Raw genomic sequence first — 22,330 nt, forward strand, 5'->3', positions numbered from 1 at the left:
AGAAGGTATACCCCATTTACAGATGATAAAAAGAAAAATAAGACAGAAGTTAATTTGTCCCCAAATCAGAAAGTTAGCAAGTGACAGATTCAGAGATCCATGACAAGCATTTCATCTCCAGAGTGTGCACTTCTAACCATCTTGTAATATTCCCTCTTTAGCTCCTTAGTACATAAGCATAAGAACTATCCAAATATATTTGGACTACTAATTACACCAGTAAGGTTGCCATTACAGAAGAAAAAAATGCACAAAAAGCCAGGCCATAAGAGATTGCTGAAAGAACAGATAAGACAAGAATAGTTATATAAACTTGAGCTCAATCAGCTTATATGTATGTGATGCTGGCAATTAACCTAAAGCACTGGATCTCAATAAACGGGGGGAGGAAAATCACCTCATATCCACATTTTTTGGCTGCTATCAAAAAATAACAAGGGAGTTTGCTGACATGGTGGATGGGAGGCAGGACTAGATTGGAGCTCCGACTCAGATGGACGGAGGAGCACACAGAGGCTCACATCATGAATTTTAGCTTCAGAACGACTGCAAGAACAAACCAGGAATCCAAAGAGGACCCACAGACCTTCTGAAGCAGGGGACTGCTCCTGCAGGACCTGGGAGACACCCCAAATACTCAGTCCCACCATCTTTCCAGAGGAAAAGAAGTCATTATATGAAAAAGATACTTGCACACACATTTTTAGCAGTTACAATTCGTAATTGCAAAATCATGGCACCAACTCAAATGTCCATCAAAGAGTGGATAAACTGTGACATATCTATATATACACACATATATACACATACACATACATACACACACAAACACACATATATGTATACATATACACACACGTATACACACACATACACACACACACACAGAGGATGGAATACTACTCAGCCATAAAAAAGGAATGAATTAACGGCATTTGCAGCAACCTGGGTGAGACTGGAGACTATTATTCTAAGTGAAGTAAATCAGGAATGGAAAACCAGACATTATATGTTCTCACTGATATGTGGGAGCTAAGCTATGAGGACGCAAAGGCATAAGAATGATACAATGGACTTTGGGTACTTTGAGGGAAGGGTGGGTGGGGGAAGAGGGACAAAAGACTACAAATAGGATGCAGTGTATACTGCTGGGGTGATGGGTGCATCAAAAATCTCACAAATCACCACTAAAGAACTTGCTCATATAACCAAATACCACCTATACCCCAATAACCTAGGGAAAAAAGTATTGACAAGGATGTGGAGAAGCCCTTGTGTATTGTTGGAGAATACACAAAATGGAGCAGCTGCTACAGAAAACAATATGGTGGTTCCTCAAGAAATTAGAAATAGAATTCCCATATGATCCAGCAATTCCACTTGTGGGCATGTACCCAAAAGAACCGAAAGCAAAGACTTGAATGGACTTTTGTGGATCCATGTTCATAAGAGCATTATTCACAATAGCAGAAGGTTGAAGAAACCCAAGTGTCCACTGACAAGATGAACAGGCAAACAAAATATGGTGTGTGTGTGTATATATATACTGTATACAGTACAATACTGTACATATATGTGTATACACATATATACATATATATACACACACACCACATATACCATATACATATACATGTCATATAGTTGATAAAATATGGATAAACTTTGAGGACATATATGTTAAGTGAAATAAACCAGTCACAAACAGACAAATACTGCATGATCTCACTTGTATGAGATATCTAAAATAGTCAAGCTCTTAGAAAGTAGAATTGGTGGTTGCCAGGGGATAGAGGGAGGGGAAAAGGGGGAATTGTTCAATGGATATAAAGTTTCAGTTTTGCAAGACAGAAAAGTTATAGAAATCTGTTGCATGACAAGATAGTTATTACTGGTATATGGTACATCTAGAAAAAGATTAAAATGATAAATTTTATGTTATGTAGATTTTACCACCATTAAAAATTTTACTGATTGACTGGAGATGGGGTCTCACTCTGTTGTTCAGGCTGGAAGGCAGTGGTGTGATCAAAGCTCACTACAGCCTTGAACTCCCAGGCTCAGCCTCCTAAGTAGCTGGGACTGCAGGAATCCAACAAAAATAACCTTTCTTAATGATCAAAAAATACACAGGTGGGAGTAGATCAACTGAAGGGAGGCAGTGTTTTCAAAAGAGACAGGCATTTCTTTCCTATTCTCTTCCCCACACTCCCAATTCTGATTTCCTAGGCTTGGGTTGGCATGTCTACTCCGAAAAAAAAAAAATTCTTTCCAAGTATTTTTAATAGGTTACCTTTATCCTCACACTATAGCTGAAAGCACAGAACTACAAGTGTGTATCTTTAAGGATTTATAAAACAGACTAACCGCAACATAGTTTCTTCTAGCCAAAGAGTACATTTTTCACCTTAATTGGATGTACAACATTATCTCATGTCCTATTTTACTTTTTGAATAATCATTTATTAAAAAGCTTTTCTTGCAATCACCATCACCTTATGGAGCCTTGGGATCCCAAAACAAGACAACCTATCAGTAGATAGATTAGCTGTAGCTACAGGCCTTCTCCACTTTGACTGCAGAGGAGAGCAGTAACAGGAAGAAATGCTAGGAGGAGATAGGGCAAACACTGGGAGACACAGATCTTTCCATTCCATATGAAAACCGACAAAGCACAGCCCCACGCTTTCGCAAGTCAATTCTCCTGGGACACCGGTTTATCCTACCGGTATGTATCTTTTCAGAGTCCTAAGATCATGACAGCTCACAGTAATCCTACCACAATAATAGACCTTATTATCTACCAAGATTTTCTCTTATAATCTGCAATATTAACCTTGTACATAAGACGGCAAAAATGTGACCAAGGAGCCGGGTGCAGCGGCTCACACCTGTAACCCCAGCACTTTAGAAGGCCAAGGCGGGCAAATCACCTGAGCCCAGGAGTTCAAGACAAGTGTGGGCAACATAGTGAGACCCTGTCTCTTAAAAAAAAAAATTATTTTTTTAAAAATATGAACTTAAAAAGAGCACCATTACATCTTTAAATTTTTTCTTGAATGCCTGTTTCTTTCTTTTATTAATATTTTTTGAGATGGAATTTTGTTCATTGTTGCCCAGGCTGGAGTGCAATGGAATGATCTCGGCTCACTGCAACCTCCACCTCCTGGTTTCAAGTGATTCTCCCGCCTCAGTCTCCCCAGTCGCTGGAATTACAGGCATGCACCACCACACCTGGCTAATTTTGTATTTCTAGTAGAGACAGGGTTTCTCCATGTTGGTCAGGCTGGTCAAGAACTCCTGACCTCAGGAGATCCGCCCGCTCAGCCTCCCAAACTGCTGGGATTACAGGTGTGGGCCACCGTGCCCGGCCTTTGAATGACTGTTTCTTTCATAAGAACAGTAGAGAATAATTCTTTGAAGGCAGATTCTATCTAATTCATCTTGGTATTTCCTCAAAGAGCTTTAATAAATGTTTAGTGAACTCACTTAGAGTGTGTATCTTTAAGGGTTTGTAAAACAGACTGTTTTATACATTTTAAGAAAATCTCTGATAAACTATTATTTACCCGGGGGAGGAGGTTGAGAGAAGGAAATAGAGTTTGATCAGTATGAGGTTATTATCATAGGACAGCTGAAGAAAACAGAAGAAAACAAACATAACAGTTTTTTAAAACTATTCGATGGGTTGTCATCTGAAAGCAAAAGAAAGAGCTTTTCTGGTTTGTTCTATAAGAAATTAGTCGGAAAACACATGGAGACAGATTTTGGCTGAAAACAGGAAAAAAAGTTTTCTAAGAATGAGAGTTGTCCAACAAGCAAAGCAGTCAGAGAAACAAACTTTCTAAGTGCTAAAAGCACAAGTTAGAGGACCAGCGATATTGTGCTCTCAATATAAGGATGGCCAATTTCACTGGTTTTTCACTATTTCCTATCTTACATCTTTTTTTTTTTTTGAGACAGAATCTCACTCTGTTGCCCAGGCTGGAGTGCAGTGGTGCAATCTCAGTTTACTGCAACCTCCCCCTCCCAGGTTCAAGCAATTCTCCTGCCTCAGCCTCCTGAGTAGCTGGGATTACAGGCATGTGCCACTACGCCCGGCTAATTTTGTATTTTTAGTAGAGATGGTGTTTCACCATGTTGGCAAGACTAGTCTCCTGACCTCAGGTGATCAGCCTGCCTAAGCCTCCCCAAGTACTGGAATTACAAGCGTGAGCCACCACACCCGGCCCTATCTTACAACTTTACCATCAAACAGGGTCCTACCAGGGGAAAAACAAAAGGCTCCATTTTTCTCCTAAGAAGGATATTTAAAGATTGTCTTTTAAGGTCTTTGTGATTACAGCCAGCTAGTGTTTTCTGAATGAGACAGGGTATAAATATATATTTAATAATTGTTGTGAAAATCTAACATCCCAAGTAGATTTTACTTTGTACAACTAGTACTGTAATTGAAAATCATAAGCCTGATTTACCTTTAAAGTTCCTTCTATGACCTATAACTACAGCGTAGCAATAGTGATACAGGTATTGACATCTGACTAAACCCGGTATCATTCTGAAGGACTAAAAAATGTTTGCTAAATACCCCATTTCACTTTCTTCTATTATTTTCTGTCTTCTTTTCCTATCTCTATTGTTTTTGCCTTTTCTTTCTTTGCCCACTTTTCTCTTTCTTCCTCTGATTGGTTCTCCTTTCCTATTCTCTTCCTTACCTTTTCTTCTTCAACTTTTAATTTCCAGGGTCCATGTGCAGGGTGTGCAGGTTTATTACGTAGGTAAACATGTGCCATGGTTGTCTGCTGCAGAGATCAACCCATCACCTAGGTATTAAGTCCAGGATCCATTAGCAGTTCTTCCTGATACTCTCTCCCGCCTCGATCTCCCTGACAGGCCCCAGTGTGTGTTGCTCCCCATCAAGTGGCCATGTGTTCTCATCATTCAGCTCCACTATAAGTGAGAGCATGCATGTTTGGTTTACTTTTCCTGAGTTAGTTTGCTGAGGATAACGGCTTCCAGCTCCATCCACAGCCCTGCAAAAGACATGATCTTGTTCCTTTTTATGGCTGCATTTCTCTAATGATCCATGATGTTGAGCTTTTATTCATGTTTGCTGCCTGCATGTATGTCTTCTTTTGAGAAGTGTCTGTTCATGTCTTTTGCCTACTTTTTGGTGAGGCTGTTGGTTTTTTTCTCGCAAATTTGTTTAAGTTCCTTGTAGACTGGGTAATAAACCTTCATCAGATGGATAGATTGCAAAAATGTTCTCTTATTCTGTAGGTTGTTCACTCTGATGATAGTTTCTTTTGCCGTGCAGAAGCTGTTTGGTTTAATTAGACCCATTTGTCAATTTTTGCTTTTGTTGCAATTGCTTTTGGTGTTTTTGTCATGAAATCTTTGCCCATGCCTATGTCCCGAATGGTACTGCCTAGATTTTTTTCTAGGGTTTATAGCTTGGGGTTTTACATTTAAGCCTTTAATCTATCTTGAGTTAATTTTTGTATAAGGTATAGGGAAGGGGTCCAGTTTCAATTTTCTGCATATGGCTAGCCAGTTATCCTAGCACCATTTATTGAATAGGGAATCCTTTCCCCATTGCTTGTTTTTGTCATGTTTGTCAATAATCAGATGGTTCTAGGTGTGTGGTCTTATTTCTGAGTTCTCTATTCTGTTCCATTGGTCTATGTGTCTGTTTTTGTAGCAGTACCATGTTGTTTTGGTTACTATAGACTAGTAGTATAAAGTAGGGTAGCACGATGTCTCCAGCTTTTTCATTTTTGCTTAGGATTGTATTGGCTATTTAGGCTCTTTTTTGCTTCCATTTGAATTTTTAAGTAGTTTTTTCTAATTCTGTGAAGAACATTAATGGTAGTTTAATGGGAATAACATTGAACTTATAAATTACTTTGGGCAGTATGGTCATTTTCACAATGGTGATTCTTCCCATCTATGAAGATGGAATGTTTTTTCCCATTTGTTCGTGTCCTGTTGAGCAGGGGTTTGTAGTTCCCCTTGAAGAGGTCCTTCACTTCTCTTGTTAGCTGTATTCGTAGGTATTTTATTCTCTCTGTAGCAATTGTGAATGGGAGTTCATTCATGATTTGGCTCTCTGCTTGCCTGCTGTTGGTGTATAGGAATGCTTATTCTCTTCCTTTTCTTTTGCCTGCTAAATCTTCATCTTTCTTGGGTTCTTTAAGGACTGCCTTACCTATCTCTCTTTTTCTCAATCTTCTTAACTGTAAATAAATATAGCTTTCAACCATTCCTCTTAAAACTCACTCATACTCATGTTCTTCACTTCCTTACAATAAACCTAATTTCAGGAATCTATCAGCCAAAGAGTAGAACACACTTTTTAAAATACTTTAGAGTTGTATCAAATTATAAAGAATCTGGAAACACAGTCAATCTGAGACCAGTAATGATTAACATACATTTATCAACTCCACTTGACTATATGTAACTTATGAGGTCATCCAAAACTCAGAAGAAAACACAGTTCACATTTATATGCTGGTCATATCAGTAAATAACTGATCTTTTTAGCCTCTGAGCAAACAGAGACTTATTTATATACAAGAGAAATGTTGGAGAAAACATAGGCTGACCAAAATGTGGTCCTTGCACTGGAAGTATCAAAATCACCTAGGAACTTGTTAGAAATGAAGAACTGCATACCCAATAGCAAACCTACTAGAAATCACCTGGGAACCTGTTAGAAATGAAGAACTGAACTGCATACCCCATAGCAAATAAGAATTTACATTTTGTTTTGTCTCAGTTTCTCTGTAGAGACAGAGTCTCGCTATGTTGGCCAGGCTGTCTCAAACTCCTGGCCTCAAGCGATCCTCCTACCTCAGCCTCCCAAAGTGCTACAAGTACAGGCATGGGCCACAGCACCTGACCCCTAGAATCTGCATTTTTAATACGATCTATTCATGTGAACATTAAACTTTCAAGAGTGCCATTCTAACCAGAACTCTTTTTTTTTTCTTTCTGAGGCAGAGTCTCGCTCTGTCGCCCAGGGTGGAGTGCAGCGGCACGATCTCGGCTCACTGCAAGCTCCGCCTCCTGGGTTCACTCCATTCTTCTGCCTCAGCCTCCCAAGTAGCTGGGACTATAGGTGCCCGCCACCACGCCGGGCTAATTGTTTGTATTTTTAGTAGAGATGCGGTTTCACCATGTTAGCCAGGATGGCCTCGATCTCCTGACCTCATGATCCGCGTGCCTTGGCTGATTACAGGTGTGAGCCACCGCGCCTGGCCACTAACCAGAATTCTTATGTACTCAGAATGAGTTACCAGTGTGCCAAGATATTGATACTCTTAGTTCTCCAGGTATAAACACAGGTTTATGAAATAGAGATAATAATATCAGTATCAATCTCAAAGAGTTGACTTATGGCTATAGGGCTTAAGTGAGATATTACATATAAAGTATACCATGTTTGACATATGTAAATACTTCGTAAATGTTAGCTATTATTAGCTGTTCACACCCTTTTGTTTTTTTCACTTCATTTGCTCTTTCATTAATGATTTGCGATCACATAAGCTACACATACGAAACACAGAGAAAGTTAACCACCTATTCTAACTCTATATTAAACCATGTGTTTTTAAAAAGTACATTAAAAACGAAAAAATTAAATGACTAATGCCATGCTATTTCTTACTCTAGATTATACTGCACCCAAGGGCAAGGACGAGGTTGATATTCCTTTTATATACTCATATTATCTGAAGAACCCATTTTGCTCCAGATGGATGTTAAATAAACTGAGCTATAGAATTAATATTACTCTAAAAATAATTTAAATAAATCATGTTAAGACCTCAGAAATGATCAACTTTTCATAATTCATGCACTTATTCATTCATTCAATAAATAATTATAGGACCAGCCTAAAGTTGAGATGACATTCTTAACTACACTTTGCCAAATAAATTCAGTAACTTTCTCTTTTTTTTTTTTTTGAGATGGAGTCTCGCTCTGTCGCCCAGGCTGGAGTGCAGTGGCACGATCTTGGCTCACTGCAAGCTCCACCTCCCGGGTTCACGCCATTCTCCTGCCTCAGCCTCCCAAGTAGCTGGGACTATAGGTGCCTGCCACCACATCCGGCTAAATTTTGTATTTTTAGTAGAGACGGGATTTCACCATGTTAGCCAGGATGGTCTCGATCTCCTGACCTCCTGATCCGCCCGCCTCGGCCTCTCAAAGTGCTGGGATTACAGACGTGAGCCATCACGCCCGCCCAAATTCAGTAACTTTCTAATTATTTAAAATAAAAGATGAAAGTTATAAACAGTTACCTAAAATTATGATACACACACACACAAAATTGAAGCTCTAACCAATTTCCCTAGGATGTAAGGAATAAATGGAGAGGATGGTCAGACCTAACACAATACTGAGCAAGGGCTTCAGTCAACACCTGGCTGCCAGGAAGCTTTTAGAAAACAGAAACGTAATTCAAAAGGAGACCACAAACCTCTTTGTCTATGGCAGTGGTATGCAACTGGGCCTCTGCGAGCTCACAGTCAAGAGCTCTTTGTAGGCTGTATATGACATGGTCATATGAATGGTGTTCATCATTGAAAAGGACACAATAGTATCTTTCATTTTTCTCCCTGTTAGAAAAAAAAAAAAAAAAACAAAAACATATTTAGATACTAATCAAATAAACAAAGGAAAAGTTAAAAAAAAACACAAAATTAATATGTAACAGCTGTGTAGTTTCTTACCTGTAGAAAAGTAACACCATAAAAGTAATATAGAATTTGGTTTTTTTTTGAAACAGGGTCTCACTCCGTCACCCAGGCTGGAGTGCAGTGACGCAACCTTGACTCACTGCAACCGCTCCCTCCCAGGCTCAAGCGATACGCCCACCTCAGCCTCCTAAGTATCTGAGACTGCAGGCACGTGTCACCACGCCCAGCTAACTTTTGTATTTTTTGTAGAGATGCTTCACCACGTTCTCCAGGCTGGTTGCAAACTCCTGAGCTCAAGTAATCCGCCTGCTTCCACCTCCCAAAGTGCCAGGATTACAGGTGTGAGCCACCATGCCCAGCCCAGAATTTGATTTTAAGTGGTATAGTGCCATCACTTTTTAAAACCCTGATAAAGGTATTTCCTTTTCCATGCTTTTCCCCCAATTTTTCATATTACCTTCAAAAGTTTCAGTTTAGTGACTGTATGTTTTTTTTTTTTTTTTTTTTTTTGAGACGGAGTCTCGCTGTGTCTCCCAGGCTGGAGTGCAGTGGCGTGATCTCGGCTCACTGCAAGCTCCGCCTCCCGGGTTCACGCCATTCTCCCGCCTCAGCCTCCCAAGTAGCTGAGACTACAGGCGCCTGCCACCACGCCTGGCTAGTTTTTTGTATTTTTAGTAGAGACGGGGTTTCACCATGTTAGCCAGGATAGTCTCGATCTCCTGACCTCGTGATCCACCCGCCTCGGCCTCCCAAAGTGCTGAGATTACAGGCTTGAGCCACCGCGCCCGGCTGTTTTTGTTTTTTTGAGATGGAATCTCACTTTGTCACCCAGACTGGAGTACAGTGGCGTGATCTCAGCTCACCGCAATCTCCATCTCCTGGGTTTAAGTGATTCTCCTGTCTCAGCCTCCGGAGTAGCTGGGATTACAGGCGCCCACCACCACACCTGGCTAATTTTTGCATTTTTAGTAGAAACAAGGTTTTACCATGTTGGCCAAGCTGGTCTTGAACTCCTGACCTCAGGTGATCCGCCTGTCTCGGCCTGACTGTACATTTTTAATACTACCCTTAACTCTTGCTTATCTCCTATTCTGACAAAAGGAGACAGGCCTCAGGCTCAGAACCTTGAAGCAAGTAATAAAAAACAGACTTTATTGAATTTTTTTTTACCTTCTATTTAAGTGATACTGGTATTAATGTACATTTAAGTTAAAGTTTTAAAAAGTATACAGTATACTTAAGCACCAGCACTGCCATTTTGGCAACAGGACCTTAGACAGGCCACCTGATCTTTTAATCTTGCTGAGATGACAGTGCTTTTTCATTTCCAAATGGAACACAATATCTACATTTAAGAGTGTTATGAGGATTTCACAAGATAGTAAAAACAGCTGACATGGGCTACATATATGTTCAGGTTTTGTTTTGTTTTGTTTTGTTTTTTGAGACTGAGTCTCGCTCTGTCGCCCAGGCTGGAGTGCAGTGGCGCCATCTCAGTTCACTGCAAGCTCTGCCTCCTGGGTTCATGCCATTCTCCTGCCTCAGCCTCCCAAGCAGCTGGGACCACAGGCGCCCGCCACCATGCCCAGCTAATTTTTATATTTTTAGTAGAGACAGGGTTTCACCATGCTAGCCAGGATGGTCTCGATCTCCTGACCTCATGATCCACCCACCTCAGCCTCCCAAAGTGCTGGGATTACAGGCGTGAGCCACTGTGCCTGGCCTATGTTCCCAGTTTTAAACAATATATAACATACTTTTACAATACACTCAATTGATTCTCAAAACTCTGAGGGGCATATTTTCTCAGCCCTCGTTCATTTTAGAAAACAGAGACCTAAAGGGGTTAAAAGTCATGTGTGTCATGGTCACAATTCCAATAGGCAGTGAGAGGGCCTAGAACTCAGATGCGTGAACCCAAACTCAGATGCGTGAACCCAAAGACCCGTGCTACTCACATATACAATGACACTCAAGAAATCCTCCTTTTTTTGACGGGCAGATGGCTCATATTATGTTTATCAACATAAAGTGACTTATAAGGTTTAACTGACATTAACCTGTTGGAAATTAACATATTTGTGGATACAGTTTGTCATAACATTTATTTCCACAACTGGTTTTTGGCCTAATAAGTCAAAATAGTACATTTCATAGTATATTTAATCTCTCTATTAATTAGAATTCTTACTTCTTTCTCCCTTTAAAACAAAACAAACACAAATAGTCAGTAAACTCAAAGAATGACTATTTAGATTTGTGCTGCAATTATGTGAAAATCCTAATATTACACAGGTAGAAAAACTCTCACACAGCTGAAAGTTATCTTCATATCAGATCCAGAATTCCTTTATTGCATTTGTAAGTTAAGAGCAAATATTACTGTCACTGAAAGACTTATGGCTACCAGAAACCGCTGAGTTTTAGCTTAAAAAAAAAAAAAAAAGTTACATCCCTATAATTTCAATAATTCTAGATACCAAAGCACAGGGGAAAGGGCCATTTCCTCATTCCTATCAAACTTTTCTTGATCAGGACAAGAGCTAAAAACCTGGGCTACAGGGAGATACACTGTTTCAAAGTCCCTATCTTTGTTCACGAACCTCCTGAGGAAACTGGACATTAGTCCAGGCCAGGATCAAACTGGGCAATTTATTTACCTAGTGCGATGAGAGGCTGCTAGGTCCTTATAAACCATTTAGAACAAGACCCCAAAGGCCGGGCGCGGTGGCTCAAGCCTGTAATCCCAGCACTTTGGGAGGCCGAGGCGGGCGGATCACGAGGTCAGGAGATCGAGACCATCCTGGCTAACACAATGAAACCCCGTCTCCACTAAAAATACAAAAAAATTAGCCGGGCGTGGTGGCGGCGCCTGTAGTCCCAGCTACTCGGGAGGCTGAGGCAGGAGAATGGCGGGAACCCGGGAGGCGGAGCTTGCAGTGAGCCGAGATCGCACCACTGCACTCCAGCCTGGGCGACAGAGCGAGACTCCGCCTCAAAAAAAAAAAAAAAAAAAAAGAACAAGACCCCAAAAATGTTGATATTTTTTTCCTAGAAATTCAAAGCTCCTGATAGACTATTCTTTTGGCTTAGCTTCTGGATGGTGCCTAGCAAAGTATATCATACAAACGGACATTTTGAAATATTCCCAAGAGATAAGTCACTAAGAATTTTTCCTAACAATAATTAGGCAGTAAATAACAAAAGCAATTATCAAACACACATTTTACAATATAAATAACCATCACTAAAACTCGTTCCATTTGACAGTTTGCCCCACCTTATCTGGAGTTCAGGAGGCAGTTCTTTTTCCTCTTCCCATATAGTCATTTCTACAACATATTTTATCACTGAAGGGAATATTTTCCTGGCTTGGGCAATTACCTCTTCATTCAATGGGCAGCGTGGATTCTATAAAAAAGCACAGAAAAACATACTAGTCAAGATTGCAAACAAATAAATGGATAAGGAAGGTAATGTTAAGTTAAAATAATCACTTTGCTGAATTCATTACAACATCTTCCAGGAATGAATTCAGGTTGAGCTCAACAGGGTTGCTATATATTTAGGTCAGGTTAGCTTAACCCCTTGTGGCCGAGTTGGTGTTACTGATGACAAAAAGGAGGCAGAACCATGGAGTCTCCCCATTAGTGAAATACTCTCTTTTTTTTTTTTTTTTTTTTTGAGACGGAGTCTTGCTCTGTAGCCCGGGCTGGAGTGCAGTGGGCGGATCTCAGCTCACTACAAGCTCCGCCTCCCGGGTTTACGCCATTCTCCTGCCTCAGCCTCCGGAGTAGCTGGGACTACAGGCGCCCGCCACCTCGCCCGGCTAGTTTTTTGTATTTTTAGTAGAGACGGGGTTTCACGGTGTTAGCCAGGATGGTCTCGATCTCCTGACCTCGTGATCCGCCCGTCTCGGCCTCCCAAAGTGCTGGGATTACAGGCTTGAGCCACCGCGCCCGGCCGAAATACTCTCTTACAAATGTTCCTACCTGCCTTTCTGAGTAGCTAATTATGATGATATAACATAACAATTGTTTATCCCTTATAGCTTACAAAGACTTTTCTCACAACTTGTTTCTCCAGATCCTCCTGGCTACTCTCTAAGGCAGAATAGGTATTAATGACATCGAAAAGAAATGGAACCCAGCCAGTCACAGAGGGACAAATACCGTATGATTCTGCTCATATGAAGTATCTAAAGTAGTCATAATCATAGAAGCAGAAGATAGAAAGGTGGTTGCCAAGGGCTGGGGGTAGGCAGAAGGTTGTTTAGTGGGTATAGAGTTTCAGTGTCACAAGATGAAAAAGTTCTTAAGATCTGTTACACTACAAAGTGAATATACTTAACACTACTGAACTCTATATCTACACTACTGAACTATACTCTTAAAAACAGTTAAGATGATAAATTTAATGTCATGTGCCTAACCATAAAAAAAAAGATAAGGAACTCATCTAAGATCACAGAGCTTATAAAGAGAAGAAACATGACTAAAATCTGGGTCTTTTGACTCCCACAAAAAAGCAATGTTCTTTTCATTACAGAATATTAATAAAAAGCTTGTTCAAGTCAATCAGTTATAAAATCCACTTGAATGCTCCATATCATAAGCCATTAGGGAATGCAAACCCAAATCACAATGAGATACCACTTCACGGCTACCTAGGTGGCTACAACAAAAAATGCACAAAACAGTAAGTATTGGCCAGGATGTAAAAAATAATGTAAAAAGATCATCAGCAAGATTGCAAGATTTTGTAACAAGATAATGCTACAAAAATTACTTGTATTTCCCTCCCACCTCAGCCTCCTGAGTAACTAAGACTACAGGCATGTGCTACCACACCTAGCTAATTTTTAAATTTTTGTAGAGATGGAGTCTCCTGGCCTCAAGTGACCCACCCACTTCAGACTCCCAAAGTGCTGGGATTACAGGAGTGAGCCACTGCACCCAGCCACCATAATAAGCTTTTTATATGATATAAAATGAAGTACATAGTTTTAACATCTAAAAATCAATCAATGTAATACACCATACAAATAGAATAAAAAATAACTCTTTATGGATTCTTTAGGATTTTTCATATACAAAATCACTGTTGCCCAGGTTGGTCTCTAACTCCTGGCCTCAAATAAGCCTCCTGCCTGGGTCTCCCAAAGTGCTGGGATTATAGGCGTGAGCCACCAGTTGTGTGTATTTTATGGCCGAAGATGTGTATATTTTATGGTTGTAATTGATAAAATAGCCTAGTGTCTACAAAATCATGTCCTCTGCAAACGGAGCTAGTTTTACTTCTCCCTTTCCAACGTGGATGCCTTTTAACTACTTTTCTTCCCTAAATTCCTTGGTAGAACCTCCAATACAATATTGAACAGATATAGCAAAAGCAGACATCCTTGTCTTGTTTCTGACTTCAAGGGGAAAACATCCACTGTTTCAGCATTAACTATGATATTAACTGTGAGTTTTTCACAGATGTCCTTTATCAGAACAACTATGAAAAAGGTTGAGGAAGTTCCCTTCTATTCTCAGTTTGCTGAAATATTTTTATCATGAAAGGCTATTGGATTTTGTCAAATGTTTTTGCTACATCTACTGAGATGATAATGTGGTTTCTATTCTATTTATATGGTGTATTACATTGATTGGTTTTCAAAAGTTAAAACTATATACTTCATTGTATATCATATGAAAAGCTTATTATGCTGGCTGGGCGTGGAGGCTCACACCTGTAATCCTAGCACTTTGGGAGGCTGAGGCAGGTGAATCATTTGAATCCAGGAGTTTGAATCGGCCTAGCCAACATTACGAAACCCCATCTCTACTAAAAATATAAAATTAGCTGCATGTGGTGGTGCATGCCTGTAATCCCAGCTACTCAGGAAGGTGAGACATGAGAATTGCTTGAACCCAGGAGGTGGAGGTTACAATGAGCTGAGATCACGCCATTACACTCCAGCCTGGGCGACTATGTCTCAAAAAAAAAAAAAAAAAAGGCTTATTATGCCATATCACTTCCTTATTAATGATGATGTTAATACTAATGACTGATTTCAGGTGATGACAGTACGGCAACTCCATTGTAAAATTTGTTTTTTCCCCTTATGACTAGCGAATAATCAATAATTTAGAAATATAAATATTGTTCCTCATCAACCTAAGTCTTAAGAATTTTAGCATCCTTGTCTGAATCAAATATTTCCTTATGGTTGACAAAATGTTGATTTTTCTAGTTCTATCATTCCTTCTCTATTAGCTAGCATTTCTCCAGAAAGAAAAGCTTTTCCTAATGAACTAGAGATACTTGGTTACCATGAAATACAATTCTTATTGAAAAGGCAGGATAAATGCTTACTTCACTCTCTTTACCAATTTTAATAGTAAGAAATTGACAGTACAGCTACTTGTCATTGTGACAAACAGGTTTTACGTCATCTAGCTCTCATTTAGGTTTCATTAGGAACTCACAGATTTTTATATATTCAATGTGATTCAATCAATTATATTGGTTATTTATTGTTTTTTCTTTTGATGCTTCAATTATCCAAGTAAGGTCAATATGAACCTTTTCAAGCTGGGTCCTACGTTCTTTTGCATGAGCTTATACTTTTCCTGACCCAGACCTGGAACCAGGTATTTCTGACAACAAGTGTCATTGCTTTAAGAGCAGAATGGTACTTAAAAGATCAACATACGTGCCCTACAGGTGTTTGCTGTTTTAGGGATATCCACAACAGTTTAAAGAGCACAAAAACGATATTCCTTGAAGTTGTGAAATAATTCATCTGTAAAACTTTTGAACATGGCATTCTGGGGCAAGTACTTTTTTGTGACAATTTTCTGAACTTCTTCAACGTAACTGACCAAGTTTTCTCTCTGCTTTTGAATAAAAATATTGTACTCTATACTATCTGGTAAGATAATCCATTTTCAAGTGTAATTGCACAAAATCATTAAAAGAGAATTTTATAATCCTTGTGATTCCTTCTGTATCTGTGATTCTATGGTTATTTCCCTATTCTCATTTCTAACTGTCTATATCTGGGCTTGCTCAAACTTTTTATTTCCTTGACTGATATATATCTATTTAATCTAATTGACATGTTCTTTAAGAAAAGCAATTACTGTATATATCAGCTCTACTAATTCACTATATGCTACTCTTATCTATTAATAATTACTTCCTTTTGTTCATTTAGGCTTATATGCTGTGTACTATTTTTATTTTTGAGATACAGTCTCACTCTGTCACCCAGGATGGAGTGCAGTGGCATGATCTTGGCTCACTGCAATCTCCACCTCCCAGGTTCAAGTGATTCTCGTGCCTCAGACCCCCGAGTAGCTGGGATTACAGGCATGTGCCACCACACCTGGCTAATTTTTGTATTTTTAGTAGAGATAGCGTTTCACCATGTTGGCCAGGCTGGTCTCGAACTCCTGACCTCAGGTGATCCACCAGCCTCAGCCTCCCAAAGTGCTGGGATTACAGGCGTGAGCCACAGCACCCGACCTGTGCACTCTTACGTATCAAGTTGATTGCTTAACAAAACATTTTCCAATTTCATCTTTTCATTGTAAATTCATTCTCTCTAATTTAGAGACATTATCAAATCCTTAACTTCTCTGGAGCTAGAAAAAAAAATCTCCTTACAGCCAAGTATGAGAATAAAAATATCAGGGTTCTAACCGGAATCTATACACATAACATTTATTCTTATCTAACCTCAGCAAACTTAAAATAGTTAACAATTTTTAACACAATAGCATTCTTACCTCTTTTATAGTACCTGCTCTTCCAGGTTCATGATTTACACAAAAAGGGCCAGTTTTCCATGCCTCTGTGTCTCCACAGTCACAGAACCCTCCTCCAGTAGAAGTATGCATCTGATAAAGCAAAAATGAGTTTGTCTTGATTTCAAACATTTTACTAAGCATGAAGAATGATAAAGATGATTCAAATAATAAATGTTCACCAATACTCCAACCTGAATTGAGTTCAGTGTAATACTAACTGGATGTAACAAAAACCATTTTTGATTAGTTACCTAAAAAACAAAGCAACAAACCAAAAACTTCCAAATCCTGAATACTTCATCATAACAAAAATGAACTGCCAAAATTGATAAGCTTTTGAAACATAACTCTAATTTTTAAATAATAGTTGTTTAAATTTTGACTAATGGAGAAGAACAGATTGCAAAGTGTACAAAAATAATCTACACAACACCTAGAATTTTTGAGTGATAAGATTTTTCTTTTTGAGATGGAGTTTCACTCTTGTTGTCCAGGCTGGAGTGCAATGGTGCGATCTTGGCTCACCGCAACCTCTGCCTCCCGAGTTCAAGCAATTCTCCTGCCTCAGCCTCCCAAGTGGCTGGGACTACAGGCATGCGTCACCACGCCTGGCTAATTTTGTGTTTTCAGTAGAGATGGGGTTTCTCTATGTTGGTCAGGCTGGTCTCGAACTCCCGACCTCAGGTGATCTGCCCGCCTCGGCCTCCCAAAGTGCTGGGATTACAGGCTTCAGCCACCACGCCCAGCTTGATAAGATTTTTTTAAATTAAACAAACTTAAAAAAAACTCATTATGATGACACTTACATAGTACTTAAGAAATGTATAAAGTATTTTAATTTACACTAATGTCCCATAGCAACTAAAATGTATTTATAAACTTTATCCTTTCAGTGTTGCTGAAAAAAAATTATCTAAAGTGTACTACCTCAGGCAGAGGATGATGGCAACAACTTGATTTTGAATCCTCCCCCAAACTTCCTCCAAAACATAAAGAGAATAAAGAGAACACTAAAACCACACATTATCCATACTTTTAGCATTTACTAGGAGACAAAAAATATATATATACCACACCATTCGTATGACATACTCCAAAAAAGTTCCCATTGCCTATCCCTTCAAGCCTGTGGGTGCAGACAGCAAGAGAGGGGAGCTTTAAAGACTACATAAAGAAGTGCAGAGGTACAGAGGACTTAGAAGAAACACAGATAAAAATCACCTCCAAAAGAGAAAGCCCAATGCTAAGGGATGAAACCTAAACACGAGTTGGGACCTGATTGACCAGGAAAGTGAGCAGGACCAGAGGTGGCAACCTCAGGGAAGCAGTACTTTTGGAAGAAAATCAAATACATTTTTATAAAGTGGAAACCCCTAAAGACATGGCAATGAAGGAAAAAGGGATATAAGAGAAAATTTTATAGAAATGAGAGAGAAACAAGACATGCCAAACCCATCCCTTCACATCACCACCACCAATACCATCAACAAAAAAAGAAATTGCACAGAAAATGGAAGAACTGACAGAGGAGAGCACTTGTGACCCTTGAGCATGAAATGAGAAAGAATAGGAAAAAGCAGCCCATATTCACATAAACATGTAAAAATTAAAAGAGGAAGGGGCAAAAAATTCAAGTAAGAGCCAAAAGCCAATCACAAGGCTAAAGAAAACTATAACACAATGCTCCAAACTCAATTACATAAAGTCAAACAAGCATTTGGTGATTATGACTTGAATCAGATTAAAACACCTTTTATCAGAAACAGAAAAACTGGCCAGGCACAGTGGCTCATGCCTGTAATCCCAATGCTTTCGGAGGCTGAAGTGGGAGGATCACTAGAGGCCAAGAGTTTGAGATCAGCCTGAGCAATACAGCAAGATCCCATTTCTACAAAAAAATTAAAAATTAGCCAGGTGTGGTGGCATGCACCTGTAGTAAATAATACAAAAACTAAGAACAGAAATAGACAAAAAAGTAGGAATAAATGAGACTTAACTGAACTCAGAAAAAAAAAAAAAAAATACAAGAAAATGAGAAAATCATACCCATACTCTGGACACATTACAAAGTGTCCAAAATATAGGCTCAAATGAAAAGTTAATGAATAACATTGAAGCAAAGCAGGAATACAAGAGAATGAAAATGAGATGAAGTAAAAAGTAGGATCAGAGAAAAAGTCATTGAAATGGGGGACAGGCATAAGAAAGCCACCATAACTGGAGTCACTGAAGAAAAAACTCAAAACAACGGAACACTGCTAACATTTAAAACTATAGACCAGGCACAGCGGCTCATGCCTGTAATCCTAACACCTTGGGAGGCCAAGGCAGGAGGACTGTTTTAGCCCAGAAGTTTGAGACCAACCTGGGCAACACAGTAAAACCTCGTCTCAGTTAAAAAAATAATCAAATTAAATTAAAATTTAAAAATAAATTAAAAATAAGACTATAAACTAAGAAAACTTTCTGGAAATAAAGAACACCTGAATCTGTACACTAAAAGGGCCCATGAATTCTTGAGGACTGATCAACTCCAAAATACATCCTAGCAAAACTATCTGACTTTAAAGATAAAAGTCCTGAGGGCGGCCAGGCAAGGTGGCTCATGCCTGTAATCCCAGCACTTTGGGAGGCCAAGGCAGGCGGATCACGAGGTCAGGAGATCGAGACCATCCTGGTTAACACGGTGAAACCCCGTCTCTACTAAAAATACAAAAAATTAGCCGGGCATGGTGATGGGTGCCTGTAGTCCCAGCTACTCAGGAGGCTGAGGCAGGAGAATGGAATGAACCCGGGAGGCGGAGCTTGCAGTGAGCCGAGATCACGCCACTGTACTCTAGCCTGGGCAACAGAGGGAGACTCCATACAAAAAAATAAATAAATAAAGTCCTGAGGACATTCAGGCAAAAGATGAGATATAATGACAAGAAAATCTGACCGGCATTAGACTTCTCAGTAACAACATATGAAACAAAACAATAGCTGAGTAGTACTTTGAAGTAAAGAAAATGCAAACTAAGGATATTGTTTCCAGCCAAGCTATAAAGGTCTGATCTTGAATGCATCAGGACTCAGGGAACACTACACATGTGCCCTTCTTGAGGCATCTATTTGAGCAAGAATCAGCAAACTTTCTGTATAAAGGACCAAACAATAAGCATTTTAGGTTTTGCAGGCCACATAGTCTCTGTCAAATTACTCAGTGCTACTGCTGTATTGCAGAAGCAGCCACAGATAATACAAAAATGAATAAGCATGGCTTTGCTGCAATAAAACTTTATTTACAGGCACTGAAATTTTAATTTCATATAATTTTAATGCATCATGAAACATTTTTTAAAACTAACCATCTAAAAAGACAAAAACATTCTCAGCTGTTTGAGGCCATACAAAAATAGTGAGCCAGATCTGACCCACAAGCTGTGGTTGATCATTCCCTTCCACCATCATCCCCCAGCCACTAGCAACCACTCATCTTTTTTTTTTTTTTTTTTTGACACGGAGTCTCGCTGTCTCCTAGGCTGGAGTGCAGTGGCGCGATCTCGGCTCACTGCAAACTCCGCCTCCCGGGTTCACGCCATTCTCCTGCCTCAGCCTCCCAAGTAGCTGGGACTACAGGCGCCTGCCACCGCGCCCGGCTAGTTTTTTGTATTTTTTAGTAGAGACGGGGTTTCACCGTGTTAGCCAGGATGGTCTCGATCTCCTGACCTCGTGATCCGCCCGTCTCGGCCACTGATCTTTTTATTGCCTCCACAGTTTTGTCTTTCCAAAATGTCATACAGTTGGAATCATACAGTTGGAATCATACAGTAAGTAGCCTTTTCAGAATTGTTGCTTTCATTTATCAATATGTACTTAAGATCCCACCATGTGTTTTCATGATTTGATAGCTCCTTTCTTTATAGCACTAAGCAATATTCCATTGTATGTATGTACCACAGTTTCTCCATTCACCTACTGAAGGACATCTTGGTTGCTTCCAAATTTTGGGAAATATGAAGAAAGTTGCTATAAAACATTCACTGGCCGGGCACGGTGGCTCACACCTGTAATCCCAGCAATTTGGGAGGCCGAGACGGGTGGATCACTTGAGGTCAAGAGTTTGAGACCAGCCTAACATGGTGAAACCTCATCTCTACTAAAAATACAATCATTAGCTGGGCACGGTGGTACACATCTGTGATCCCAGCTACCTGGTAGGCTGAGGAAGGAGAATTGCATGAACCCAGGAGGCGGAGGTTGCAGTGAGCCAAGATTGCGCCACTGCACACCAGCATGGGTGACACAGCCAGACTCCATCTCAAAAAAAAAAAAAAAATTTTGTGTGCAGTTTTTTGTATGGACATAAGTTTTCAATTCATTTGTGTAAATACCAAGGAGTGTTGTTGTTGGATCATATGATAAAAGTATGTTTACTTCTGTAAAAAATTGTTGAATTATCTTCTGAAGTAGTTATACCATATTGCATTTCCACCAGTTATAAGAGTTCCTGGCCAGGCACAGTGGCTCACACCTGTAATACTAGCACTTTGGGAGGCCGAGGCGGGTGGATCACGAGGTCAGAAGTTCAAGACCAGCCTAACCAACACAGGCAAACCCCGTGTCTACTGAAAATACAAAAATTAGCCAGGAGTGGTGACACGCACCTGTAATCCTAGCTACTCAGGAGGCTGAGGCAGGGGAATCGCTTGAACCCGGGAGGCGGAGGTTGCAGTGAGCCAAGATAGCACCACTGCACTCCAGCCCGGGCAATAAGAGCAAAACTCCATCTCAAAAAAAAGAAAGAGTTCCTGTTGTTCCACACTCTCACCAGCATTTGGTGCTGTCAGTGCTTTGGATTTTCACTATTCTAATAGGTGCATAGTAACATCTCATTGCTTTAATTTGCAATTCCCTAATGACAAATGATGTTGAGCATCTTTTAGTGTGTTTACTGACCATTATATATATTCTTGATGAAGTGTCTATTCAGATATTTTGTCCATTTTTTAAAGGGATGGTTTTCTTACTCTTGAATTTTAAGAGTTCTTTGTATATTTTTAGCACTGCCTTTTTTAAAGATGTATGTTTGGCAAAGATTTTTTACTCAATCTATCTCTTGCCTTTTTATTCTCTTAAAGATCTATATTTTTTAATCCAGTAATTCTACTTCTGAGAACCTATCCTAAGGAAATAATCCTACATATAGAAAAATTATTTACACATAAAGGTATTTATTGTAACACAGTTTATCATTTAAAAAAAACTGAAACCCAAATAAATACCCCAATAATAGGTAAATTATAAAAATAAAATATGGTTAATATTATATACACAATATGTTCTTTAAAAAAAAAGCACAATGCATAATTTCATATATTTTGCTTTTTACATTTAAAAGTATAAGAAAAGTTTTTTATTTTCATAACTCCACAAACTTCATTTGAAAAGTACATTTTTTTCTGATTAAAATAGATGCAGAAATACACTCTTTTATGGCTCATTTTTCTCATTTAACAACATGAAAAAAACATTTCTATTAGAAACCATCTTTAACAGTAAGTGTATGTTTGTTTGTATGTATGTATGTATTTTTGAGAAAGAATAGAGAGGTTTACTACAAGTTGTTTTTTAGCGGCAAACTACCGAAAGGCTAGAGATCACAAAGAAGGGTCATATTACACACTATAGAGCGAAGAGCTCAAAATTGTATTGGTTTTCTTGTTCTCAAAAGTTGTTTTGGACTATTCTGCCACTAAAGGTTTATCTTGGTCCTTTCATCAAATAATATCTGATCTTGAGTCTCCCTAAAGTTACACTTTTTTTCTTTTCTGTAAAGCA

General features: G+C 39.3%; 1 protein-coding gene across 7 annotated transcripts in view; it reads right to left on the reverse strand.

Moving 5' to 3' along the window:
- The window catches only part of UBR1 (ubiquitin protein ligase E3 component n-recognin 1), a 156,171-nt gene that overhangs the window by 108,653 nt on the left and 25,188 nt on the right, over positions 1 to 22,330 (reverse strand). For all 7 annotated transcript variants that reach the window (XR_012414843.1, XR_010588036.1, XR_012414844.1 and 4 more), the window contains 3 exons: positions 16,490 to 16,600; positions 11,992 to 12,122; positions 8,492 to 8,630 (listed from right to left, as the gene is read on the reverse strand). Coding sequence is in view for 4 of the 7 variants with exons in the window: in XM_015452723.4 (XP_015308209.2) it covers positions 8,492 to 8,630; positions 11,992 to 12,122; positions 16,490 to 16,600 (381 nt within the window). In the remaining 3 variants the exon portion in view is untranslated. The remainder of the gene's footprint in view (positions 1 to 8,491; positions 8,631 to 11,991; positions 12,123 to 16,489; positions 16,601 to 22,330) is intronic.

This window comes from Macaca fascicularis, chromosome 7 (genome assembly GCF_037993035.2).
Source record: "Macaca fascicularis isolate 582-1 chromosome 7, T2T-MFA8v1.1".
In the NCBI taxonomy this organism is placed as follows: Eukaryota; Metazoa; Chordata; class Mammalia; order Primates; family Cercopithecidae; genus Macaca; species Macaca fascicularis.